This window comes from Talpa occidentalis, unplaced genomic scaffold (genome assembly GCF_014898055.3).
Source record: "Talpa occidentalis isolate TD23 unplaced genomic scaffold, MPIMG_talOcc4v2.1 talOcc4.16, whole genome shotgun sequence".
NCBI classification, from domain to species: Eukaryota; Metazoa; Chordata; class Mammalia; order Eulipotyphla; family Talpidae; genus Talpa; species Talpa occidentalis.
Window position 1 is genome coordinate 8,843,149 of NW_023601653.1, and position 12,613 is coordinate 8,855,761.

Genomic DNA, 12,613 nt, shown 5'->3' on the forward strand with positions numbered 1-12,613 from the left:
AGGCCAACAGGGTCTCATCCTCATTCCCCCATTAGACGGACAAGTCCTCCCAAGTCCTGTGGCCTGCCCAGTCCTGCCCCAGCTGTCGGAGATGCAAATCCAAGCTTGAGGGCTGTTAGCTCACTTGAACCTGAGCACACCATCCTGACCTCATTAGTCACACTTCTGGCCCGACTATTGTTCACAGACATAGGAGCTGTATCTCCCCTGTGGGCTCCATGGCTCCTGGCGCAGAGCCTGCCCTTGGGAGGTGCCTACAAAGGTGGGGTGATGGACCAGTCGCTGAGTTATTTGAAGCAAAGCCTGATCCTCTGTGTGAAGGCAAACATAAATACCCCCTTCTGGCACCCACACCTGCTCCTACTTAGTAGCAACACAGCCAATGTCTGCAGGTGCTTAGAATCCTGAAGTGCCCGGGGCCAGAAGGCCCTCAGGGGTACCGCACCCCACCCCGCACTGTTGACGGATGGCAAAGCTGAAGCCCAGGAGAAGGGACTGTTCCAAGATACTCAGGAGGAGCTGAGACTAGTAGCAGGTTCTCTGCATTCTGGATCTAGTGCTCCTTTTCTGGAGGCTTCCCTCCTCCCTGGACTTCCCAGTGCTCACAGGTTCAGGAGTGTGCAGCTCGGCAGCAGGCTCAGTAAGTGGAGCTAACCACCTGATGCAGGAAGACACTCAAGCTGGGGAAGCAGGGCTGAGGGGGTGCAGCTCCTGCTGCAGGGTCACAGCAGTCCAACTTAAGTTGCAACCTCAATGACCGCACGAGATCTGGAACACCGTGGAAACTAAAAAAGCCAGAACTCGGAAGGACCCGTAAGACAATCTAGTCCAACCCTCACCCCCATTTCACAGAAGGGAAGCCTGAGTCCTGGAGAGGGACAGTGATGTGGTCACTATCTCAGTTACCAGGTAATGTGACTGCTCTCAGCTTCAGGGCCCAGCCTCTTTACAGCAGCCTCTGAGGGGTCCCACGAACCTGGCTCTGGAGCAAGCAGCCCCCATCGCCCCTGCCCCCTGCATCCCTTACCAAGACCTCCCTGAGACCCTCTCCAGCAGAGCAGAGGGTGGGCTCTGGGGTTCACACATGAGCAAACACACTCCCCAGTGCCAGCCAGTCTTGCCTCCTTCAGCCAGGACTCCCCTGACAAAAAGACTCAGGAACCCTCTGAAAGCCCAAGTGCTGTTGCTCACCTTCATCTGCTTGATGGTGTAGACCATGGTGCCAAAGGGTCCCTCCTTCACCAGCTTCTTCCCCACCACCTTGGCCCGGATCACTGCAGGAAAAGGCAAGACAGATCATGTTTATTAGAGCAAGAATTCTGATGGGAGACAGTGAGGGTGGTGAGAAGGTGAAGGCAGCCATTATCGGAGGGAATCACCCCCAATGTTCACAACTGCCTGCCCCAGAAATCCCTGGACTGCACTCCTCTCTGGAGGAGCTTTTTGACTCTGTGGTTCACCATCGCCCCAAATCTACATCTACTATTAGAGCCTCTTGCTTTCCCTGCACTGCCCACCTGGCAATCCCTTGGTCTTCCAGACCTGCTCTCTTCCTACTCGGACCCCTTCTTGACCTCCACCTCGGTTGGGTGAGGCCCTTCCTTTGCAGGAGATGTGCTGCCACGGAGTGCGTGAGATACCTCAACCTCCCTCCATGCCCCACACTTGGCATTCTGATGGGCCCTCAGAACCTAGCGCTTAGAAGGCAGGGGATCCAGTTGAGTGTCGCTCAGTGAGGATGTGGTAGAGGAGGTGGCAGTTGGGAGCTGGGCTCAGAACTCAAAAGAACTGCTCCAATCCCAGCTCTGCACCTATGGCTGTTACTACTATGCACAAGTAACTTTGTTTCTGCTCCCCAATTTCTTCTCTATAAGGCCAGGGTAATATGGCACCAATATTCTAAATTGAAGGTGTTAGGCAAGATATTGCATGTGAAACTCTTGGCACCATGTCTTGGACAGGGTGAACATTAGGTAAATGTTATTACTATCCTCATCATCATCATCACCACCACATCAAAAATGGAATGCGCCATCCATGAAAGGATTACTACCAGAAAAATAGTTCCTATTTGCACACACTTGTTATATAAACAACACTTTTTTTGTTTACTTATTTACTCTTCACAGCTGCCTTACAAGGGCATTAAGTATTAGCAATCACATTATACAGATGAGGAAACTGACAGAGAAATGAAGCCACTCCCTCTTGCCAAGTTTTGCATCAGCCCTACCTCAGGGAATTGGACTGAGGGTTAAACAAAAGAGCCTATGAAAGTTCTGACTACAGCATCCAGCAGAGAGGACCTGTTCAGTCAATGTTAGTTGACTATAAGTACAAAGGTAATTAGACCTCATGTGTCCAAGGCTAGAAGAGAGGCATTGTCATGAGTGAGAACGCAGAGAAGAGCAGAACTGACTTTGAGATTATGTCTTCTCTTTCTGCTTTGTGTGAAGGAGATCCCAGGAGCTGTCTTCAAGTATTTATAAAACCATCATGTGGAAAAGAAAACAGTCAGGTCTTGAAGACAGAATTCAGAAATGTCAAAGAAGTAGCTCAACCAAAGAAAAAGTTATTCGATAACAAGAATTACCAAGGTGGGAAGGGAGGGTCTGCATAGAGGGGGCTGGATCCCCTCAAGTTAGGACTCTGACCACACTGGAGTGGATATTGCAGGTGGAGCAGCCATGCTTTGAATTGCAAATTAAGGTCTTCCTGCTCTAAGATCCTATCACCCCTGCCTACTTCCCAAGTTGTGCTTCATCCAAAAGAGTAGGTGCACACGAAATGATTGTTAAGTATCTTAGAGTATCTTTACACACACACACACACACACACACACACACACCCTTACCCATCCTGGTATGTCCAATAACCTCCCCCATTTGCAATATTCCACCATGTTTCTCACTTCTTTGACTCTAATCTCTTTAAAAGATCTTTACCAGGAACCAGTTCCCCCCATCCCAGCTGGAATCTGTCTTGGTCTTCCCCAACATGAGCTTGGAGCTTACTCTTGCGGTCAGACATGAGTCAGGACCAGAAGGGCAGCAGCCCCTGCAGACCTCACTTGCCAGGAAGGGCAGAACACAAGCCCATGGGTGAAGTCAGCAGTGTAGTGGGGCAGCTTACACTGGAAGGAGGCGAGTGGCTGTTTCCAAGTCTGCTGTAAAAACGAGAGGCTGGCAAGGTCCCAGGCCAAACTCCCTCAAGAGTCTATATCCACCTCTGTGCCTAACCTCACAGCAGCATCCTTGGCAGGGAGCCATCCTCAGGGCCCCAGGGACCTTTTCCTCCATATTAACTCCCACAGGCAGGTTGTAACAGCTCAAATGTTGAGTGAAAGCACATCTGCCAGGAATGCACTATTGGTTCTTCCTGGATTGATTTGGCTCCATCTTTGGCTGCTTCATTAATACAGAAGATAAACTAGTGAATGAGTCTTTGCTTGGCGAGGGGGAGCAAGAGGAATTCCTTTAAATAACAATGTCTACCTTCTTCTGTCTTAAAAAGATCTGACTTCATTCAGCTATAGCATGACCTGTCCCATAAAGCTGGGTACTTCTGGAAGCTTCTGCATGCACGATGAACCAATTCCTTCTTTACCCTGAAATGACCTAAGCTTGGCACCTTTTCATCTGAGAATAGTTCAGTGAAAAGAGTGTAAGTTTTGTAGTCAGGAAACCACATTTGAGTTTGAATTCTGCCATTACCCTGTGGCCTCAGGCAAACCCCTATGTCTCAGGAGCTCTTTCCTCCTAAATCTCTCTGATTATGTTGGCCCAGTGCCCATCATATGCCAGACAAGTGATGTACTTATTACTAGTGGAGCAGCCACTAAAGGTGGCTGGCCTGATTGCCTGGGTTCAGATCCTAGCCCTGGTGTCATGTGACTTTAGGGAATATACTAAACCTCTCTGTGCCTTAGTTTCCTATTCTGGAAAATGAGCAGGATGCTAACAGTAAGTCCTAAGAGGGCTGTGAGGGTTATGTACATGCACCAAGAGTGTGGCCCCACTCATGGCCCCTGTGTCCAGTCACTGTTACTAATATTGCTGCGACTGCTATGATTTCCATTGTTATCTATTCGTCCTGGAAGCTGGGGATCGTAGGGACTACTAACATGCAATGCAGGCTAAGGCTTGAGGGATCTTCCTATAATGAGAAGAAAGGCAAGCATACTCTGGCCTTGAAAATCTCAGAGAATGATGGGGGGGCACCCACGAACTCGTCTAGGCACCCACGAACGTGCTAGGTACTTTCAGACCTGGAGCACCTGCTCCATCACAAGTCCTGTCCCATCTCATCCCCATGCATGACCCAAAGGCAGCTGACTGGGACAGACAAGCCCCCCTGGCCTCAGTCCAGAAAGACTGAGGCCATGGTGGCCCAGCATAGAGACCACACCCGTGTTTTCCTAACAAAATCAAAATCGCGCTCCCCTGAACTAAAACGAGATACCCACAGCTTTCCCAAATACGTTCGCAAAGGCCTTCCAAAGTAAAATCACCGGCCAGATGCCAGTCCGCCTGTTTGGTCTGCCAGTTAGTGTGTCTTTATTTGCTTCAGCTTCTCCTCTGCAATTCCAAAGCCCTGCTATTTTGTACTTTCTTGTTTGGCAATCAGGGTGCTCCCCGCATTCGCTGCCCCCCATCCCCAGGGCCAGGGGCAGTGGGCAGGGGAGGTGGGAGGAGGGCACAGCTCTCCAACAACAGAAGGTTTCCAGACTTGGACTTGGCTGCATCCTCTGCCCCGGCCACCTTGATGTGGTGAATAGAGTCCTGTGCTCAGGGGGGCTGGGCGGGACACAGGTCTTCTTTATTCTACTTCCTGCTGGGACTGGCCTCCCATCTGCCCACCTGGAGTCCTCCAGCAGCTAAACCAACATGGGTGTGAACTGGGTTGGCGTCTGGGAAATGGTTTGGGTGATGGGGTGGGGACAGGTGACAACAAGATATTGAAGTTCTATTTCCTACCTCCATGGAATACAGTCTAGCGGGAAGACAAAGTTTACAAGTTCATGGCCAGAGGGCTGGTCTCCAAGGTTCAGAAGCACCAGTCAGTGAAGGGAGGATGAGGTGCAGCCTAAACCTTGGTCTTGGAGCTTCTTAGCCTCCTAGGAAGGGAATGTGGGAGGTCAAAAGAAAAGAATTGATAGTATTTTGGCTTCAAAATATGTAAGAAGAAACTGACCAGGACATGTGTGCTGATGTCTTTGGCACATAGGAATGTAAATCTATCAGACACCTGAAGAATCTGCTATAAAGGAATACCTCTGTAGGGTTATCTTTTACCCCTTTATTTTTTTTAAAGATTTTATTTATACAAGAACTGGGGTACAGGTCAGAGGCACGGGAGAGTGAGAGGATTCACCAGAGACAGAGTGGTGAGCAGAACAGGCAGATGGATCAAAGACACTGCTGAGGGGAGCAGCGGGCGAGACAGGAGAGGTCTGCTGCGCCATGTGGGTTTCTCCCTGGCCGGCCGGGAATCGAACCCACACAGCAGAGGCTGCGGACAACTTCACAGTGCGGCGCTCAACCCCCTGCGCCACCAGGGAGGCCCCTCTTTTATCCCTTTAAATAACTTTGGAGGAAGGATTGATAAAGAGGCTGCAAACGAAAGGAAAACAGACATACTCTTTCCGGAAATATTTTGGTGTTCTGTCTGCACCCACTTCCATCCGCAGTCATCAAGACCACAAGCAAGAAAAAGTTTTGAACAAAGACCAACCACGAGAGCAAAGAGGGCGCACGGTGGCATAATGGGGTGTCCAGAAATTGTACATCTTCTGCTCATCAGCATCTTCAGAGGGGTCAGGACACCTGCAAGCTGGCCCCTGTCTCTCACACTCTTCAGCATCTAGAAATGCTAGAGCCTTCTCCATCTGTTCAGCACACTGTGCTCCCCGGCAGAGCTTTCATGGGAGAAAATTAATAACTTAGAAACCACAGAGCTTGATGACCCCTAGGAGTCTGAGGTTAACTAGACTGATTCGTCAGATGGGACAGTGTGTATGGAAATGTCACTTTGCAAGCCTGAAGCTGGGTGGTGCAGCTGGTTGCTGGCGCTGATTACTGTGGGTTCTTCAGGGCACTCATCGGAGGAAGAAGACAGCAAGGAACCCGAAAGGATTCCTCAGCCCCAAGGATCTCTAGTATCCACCTCCAGGATCAAGCCTCTGGTGGTGTTTTGATGAGGCCCATGGTTGAGGAAAGAGTCTTAGGAATTGAGGATGGAGAGCAGAAGCCTGATGGGTCTGCTCTGCCTGGATCTTCTGCTCACTGGCCTCCTCTGCCTTCAAATGCCAAAGCCCCCCTCAAGAGACTAGGAGGCTAAAAGGCCACATTAAAGAAACCCCCAGAGAAGCAGGCGTGACGGACAAGCAGGCTCAGAGCCAGTGGGACCTGGGTAGAGTCACTGCCCGTCACTGAGAGATGTCCCCATCTCGGCTTAGAAGTCAGGGTGATGACTGACTGACTTCAGGGGTTCTTGAGAGATGGCCTAACTCAGCCCCCTCCCCTCCTGACTGAAGCGGCCCTGGTTAGGGTAACCCTGGAGCGCCGCTGTGCTCAGTGTGGTCAGCAGCTCGGGGCTTTGAGACGGATCATAGAACTTCTTTGCAGACTTCACCCCAGGACTCCTTTCACCTCAGACACCCCAGAGTCTACATGTACACCTGCAAGTCTAGTAGCACGTCAAGTTAGATGCACCCCAAACCCAGCTCCTGATAATGGCCCTACCCCACACCAGGCTGCCCACACCCTTCCCCATCTCAGGAAAAGGCAGCTGCTCCATCCCAACCGTCACCCCAAACATCCCCCAGGGCTCCCCTAACCCCTGGCTGGACCATTCATAGTCCTTCCGTGGTCAGGTGGCTCCCCACTCTCCTGTTTCAGATGTCACCAGGACGGGGGGCCTTCCCGACCACCCCCTCCTCCCCATGCATTCCCTACCCCCTGGCAGGGCTCACTGGCTCTAGGACATTTCACAGCCTCACTGTGTATTTGCTGAATATGACTCTAAAAGTGCCAGGCACAGAGGTGATTTTTTTTTTTTTAAAGATGAATAACTCCCCGTGTAAGCAATGGCAAGTGACCAAGTCTCTGAGTCTTCATCGATCAGAAGGGGACGGGGGCAGTTCTCAGATCACAGGACAGACAAACATCTGTTCAACAATCATTTATGGAGTATCTTGCAGGCTCACAGGGACCCCGAGATCAAAGAGATCGGGGGACAGCAGTAAGAAAGATGGGCAAGGAAACAGGTGGATGACCTTCAAGTATGGTGAGCAGGGCAGTAAGGGTGAGAACAAAGAGCTGGTGTGACAGATAGGGGTGAAGTCTCTCCCCGGGGGAGGGCGGCAGGCGAGCTCCCTGGAGGTGACAGCGGATCTGGGCTTGAGTCCATCCTGGAGAAGAGACTCAAGTTTGCTTTATCTGAATCCAGAGGAAGCAGAAGCCTGGAGGGCCCCTGGGTGGGGGGAGGGCTAAAGAGAGCAGCTGGGAGTGAGGCTGATTCACCCCAGCTCTGAGCACAGCCAGGCGACCTCCCACCTTTCGGGAAAGATGGCCTGGGAGAACAGGAGGGGTGTGGAGCAGGGCAGCAGTGCGAGGTCTCACAAACAGGCTCTTCCTGCATCCTCCCTGGTCCCCTGAGGGCACTGCTCCCTTGTCGGTTTCAAAGGCCTTCTCTGTTGTTGTCAAAGCCGGGGCCAGACAGGGAAGATGCACTCCCGATCAAGATAGGGAGTCTCCAAGTTCAAAGCCTGTCCTGACTAATTCTTTCCGTTAAGTAAAAATATTAATCTTAGTTTTATTTAAGCAGATTTCTTGGCATGGAATGAACCCCTAAGGCTAAAAATAAATCCAACACACACACACACACACACACACACACACACACACAGAAAAATCTGGAGAGCTACAAATCATTCCAACCCAAGTTTCCATCTCAGGGAAAGCTATTAAAAGCAGGAGGATATTAAAACCTCTGTGTAGACGGTTGCTTCTCAGAGCCTGCTTTTTGTGCTGGGGTCTCCCCGGACCCCGGTGAGGCTGTCGTAGGGATACTCTCCTGGCCTTTGAGCCCCGTGGATTCCTGCTGAGCAGAGCGGGAAGCAACAGACCCAGCCCCGCTGATGTGCTTCCCGGGAGAGTCAAGTTGCTGGAACTTTGAGATTATCCAGATACGAACACACACAAAATCGTCCTCTTGTTCCTGCTTCACGTTATAGAGGGAACCTCAAATTTAAACTCTCAGAAGACACACTTCACGAGTCACCCTCTCAGCGCGCGCCTAGACTTGGGCTTGCGACAGGTCATGTTGAAGCCAGTCACTTCGAAAGTCAGCCACCCTGTGTCTTTCCGTAGTCGCAGCCAAAGTGGGAGGAAGAGAAAAGTCATCTGGTTCAGGTCAGGGCAAAAGGCCCCCGTGGGCCAGGGCCCAGAGGCAGCCCCATTTACCTGGGAGTGAGTGAGGAATCCCTGAACAGGGACTTGGTGAGTCTGTGATCTGTGTTTCTGAGAGGCCAGGACTGGCGGGAGCTGCCCCAAATGTTCGCCAAGCACGATCAGAGTCTCCGGGGCATTTATTCTGCACTCACCCACTAGTCCCTCAGAAAGCCGGGGCACCATGTGCCTCACACTCCCTGCTGTGTCTTGGGGATCCAGCAGTCAGCAGCTAGACAAAGCCTCTGCCTTCAAGAAGCTTTTTTCTATGGTGTGAGACCAAAGACAGGCAGTGATAGTCCAGAGGAGCCACACCAGCAGGGTGTGGGGAAAGACATCTGCTTGCGCAGGAAAACCAGGAGTCAGTGAGGAGGAAGGAACTTCAGGAAGGAAGGAGGAGAGGCAGAGAGCCCAGCCCCTCTGAGTGACAGAAAACAGCGTGTGACAAGGGGTGGAAGCCAAGAAGTGCCCAGCTCTGCAGCTGGGTGAGTCAAGCCTCGGGGGGTCTGCTCTCTTGGAGGGCAATGATCAAGTTTGAATCACTGTCCCCATCCACAGCCTTTAGGATGACATGTGCCCAAGTGGGTGCTGGGATGGCCCACTGACAAGAGGCTCCAAGCCTCGAGAAGCCCCTAGAAACAAGTCCAGGCCTCCCTTGCCCTACTTTGCATCAGCCCCACCCACCATGGGTCCATACCAGTTGCACCCCATTTCAGATCATCAAGTTTAGATTTAATGAATCACTGTGTCCCCCAGAGCTTACTCTCAACCCCCTTAGCCTTTTAGAGTAGATTTTTGCCTTGGGTATGTTAGTGGGGTCAGCTCCAACACATCCCAGAGTCTGGGGGTGCATGCTGGCTTCTAGAAAGTACTACTCCATCAGGAACAGAGGCGCCAACCTGCTCACCATCATGCAGGCCACGGGTGCCTAGGGAACCCCCCCACTGCCCGCCCTGTGCTCCAGCCCTCCCCAGGGGCTCATGGGAAGCATTCTCCCACACAGGAGGCCACCAGAATAGCAGCCTGGTCTCCAACCCCAGCCCCTTTGAAGCCGTGCCCAGAAAAATACCGTGTGGACGAACAGCTCTCAGAACGCTGAGCTTTCAGGTCAGGTCGTTTTGTGAGTCCAGAGCAGCTGGCAACACCCCAGGAGCTGTCTATAGTATTTTATTTTTCTGCTAATTGGGATTTTGTTGGCTAGGAGAGTGGAGGAACCCTGGGATAGGTCTAGGAGCTGGACCCCCATTAGGCCAGGGACCCCTCGTTTGCACACCAGACCTGCAGACGCATCTTTGCAGACAGACAGCAAGTCTGTTCCCCAAATGCTCAGGGATGGAAGGGGACTTCGCTGTGGGGGCAGCAATGTCAGCTCTGCTCTGCCCTGGGGATTACTCCAGAGGCCAGGAAGACCTTGGTGTTTATAACTTGCCCGTTGGGTAGTGTTTCAAATGATCAAGGCTGGCTCTTTTTGTCTCCAACGTCCATAGCCATGTGGACTCCAAGTGAACACAGCTTGTAGGGTCCATGGAAAGCAGGTGCTCCCCCAACCTGGCTTACTCAGAATACTGACACCCCCCCCCCCCACACACACACACACATACCCCAGCTTAGAGCCAGGGTACCAGGTAGTGACACCCAGGCAGAAACAGGTCTGAGGAGAAATAAGGCCAGATTATAGATACTCAAGTCCCAAGACACTTATCAGGGACAGCTAAGGCTGAGGGTTCGTGGGATGACTGGAGATAAGCACCAACTACCTTTTTAGGAGGCCAACCTCTGTTTTAAAGAAAATAAGGAGAGCGTGCCAACTGCCGCCCTCTTTGGTCAACGCGGGTAATGGCAGGTTCCCCAAGCGGATCTCTGTTCTCACACTGGCTGGCTGTGTGATGGGGAGAGGGTACCGGTGATAAAGAAAAAAGAAAGACTGTCTCATAAATGCCTTTCGAATGCACCCCACAGTGTCCGAGCCTCTTGTTCACCCCGGCACCTGAGGGTGGCAGAAACCCACAGTGACCAAAACAGACACACCTTAACCAACAGAACATCTAATCCTTAAAACTAACTTGCAATACAAGCATTATTCCCACTGGGCAGATAAAGAAAACAAGGCTCAGGATGGATAAGAGCTGTCAGACATCACAGGGGAAGATTTAAATCCACATATAACCAGCAGCAAAGCTCATCATCCCTCTACACCTCGACATTAAGCAAATCCGAAATAACCAGCCTTGACCGATGTGTCAGAAAGGCAGAGAAAAGGGAAATTATCAGAGATGGGCTCAGACAAGCCCATCTTGTCTTTGAGAACTTTGAGGGGCATTCACTCCCCAAAACAGAGAAGTCCAGTTACCAGCCTAAGGTCTCGTAGTTTGGGTGCGGGGAGCACAGACCCACAGGGCTGAGGATGAAGGAGCTTGGCAAGGGGGCGCTACATAAGCTTTTCTGGAAACCTGATGGGCAGGTTCCTTTCTCTGCTCAGCAGTATAAGCCCAGGGCCTTTGGACTTGCTATTTCCTCTGCATGGGACCCTCTTCTGCATGCTTTAGCCCGCCCTGACCCCTCTCCTCCTGTCTTATTGGCTCCCCATACGTCCCCAGCACCCCACACAGCACCAGCAAACAATGGGAGAGAAGCCCCTTCCAGCTCAGCACCTGTCTGTGCCTTCCCAAGTCTCCCTCCATCTTCCTCTGCTCCACCATCTCTAGCTGTGACTCCAGGGCCAATTCCTCTGCCAGGAGCTGACCGAGAAGTCCGCACTGGGTTGTAATCATAGGGAAGGAAGCAGAGGGATATTCCAGGAGCAGCATGAGCAAAGACACAGCGGTCAGACAGCCTGGAGTGTCAGGGCCACACGGCTAAGGGGCCCTGAAGCCCCGGCTGAGAAGCAGAGGGGGTCCCTTAGCTCACCTGACCCAGACACATGCCCCTTCCCTGGGTGGCAGGAGCTTGAATAGGGGGCTTCTCAGGACTGCCCCACAACTGTGCCTGCAGACAGTGACGCCACCTCTCTAAGCCCAGGATCCTCAGCCCCAGGGGCCCCTGCCTGGCCCTGTCCTGATCATTTACACATGCCATGCTCCAGCTTATCAGTGACTACTGAACACGCAGCCCACTGACCCTCCCATCTGGCAAGAGACACAAGCTTTTCAAGCCTCTGTTTCCTCATTCTAAAGAAGTGTGTATCATATTTATGAGAACAGAAATGAAGAAAGAGGGGAACCACTTGGTATGAGCTTTTTCCCAAAGAACCACAACCCCAGACACTTTGCAATGCGCAGGCTTGTTCCTTCCCAACCATGGTGCCTGTGGACCCAGAAGGACCCCCTAGAAGTCTTGGGAACATGGATGACCCCGTCATAGCTTCTGGATCTCACACCGATCCGGATCCTGCCTCGGGCTGGCCCCTGCACCAGGCTGGGCCAGAGTCAGGTCTTCTGGTTCTGTGGACCTCCCAGAGGGCACTGCTCCCCACGGAGCACGCGTCTGGCTCTCCTGAAGGAGGGCCGGCCTGATAAGCCATGCATGTGCGTGAGCACAGCTACCCCTGCCGCTGGGTGCTGGACCGCCCACCAGGCCAACTGCCATGCCACCGAGAGCAGCACAGGCAACCATCCCAACCTCTGCTGCACTTCGAGGTCTGGCCAGGCTTTGCAGAGTGACCGACATGGCCCGTGCCCACTCCCTCTGCGAGCTGCGGCTCACCGCCCACTGACCTGCAATGTTCCTAACAGGGAGCTGCAGAGCAGAGGCCCACGTTGTCTCTATAGGCCGGAGGTCTTGGCGAGTGGGCAGTGAGTGTCAGAGACGGACACGTTTGGCTAGACACGGCCACAAAAAGCAGGAGAACCATCCCTGAGGCCAGTCTCAGCTTTCCCTATTGAGAGGAACCATCCCACCGCGGGTCACCGGGCGCCGCGACACCGCGTTCCCTGTAACGGTGCCTTCGTCTGTCAGGCGCCTGGTGTGACGGGCTGGATCATGCTCACAAAGAGTCCTTGGTAGCCTCCGGGAGACCCATCTCAGAGACAGAGGCGTGGCTTTCCCAGGATCTGGGAGCAAAGAGGGGGGTAGGCGCAGCACGCCACCGTGGGCTCATACCTGCCTTCCAGGAGCTTGAGTCTGACCCCAGCGCCCTGGGCAGGCACATTCCTCAAGCTGCAGAC

The 12,613-nt window shown here is 52.5% G+C and overlaps 2 protein-coding genes across 2 annotated transcripts in view; one reads left to right on the forward strand and one right to left on the reverse strand.

Moving 5' to 3' along the window:
- SYN3 (synapsin III) overlaps positions 1–12,613 on the forward strand; it is a 404,870-nt gene that overhangs the window by 172,806 nt on the left and 219,451 nt on the right. The window lies entirely within an intron of this gene.
- Positions 1–12,613, reverse strand: part of TIMP3 (TIMP metallopeptidase inhibitor 3) — a 48,537-nt gene that overhangs the window by 8,158 nt on the left and 27,766 nt on the right. Inside the window, exon 2 of the mRNA XM_037513673.2 lies at positions 1,192–1,274. Coding sequence (XP_037369570.1) covers positions 1,192–1,274 — 83 coding nt within the window. The remainder of the gene's footprint in view (positions 1–1,191; positions 1,275–12,613) is intronic.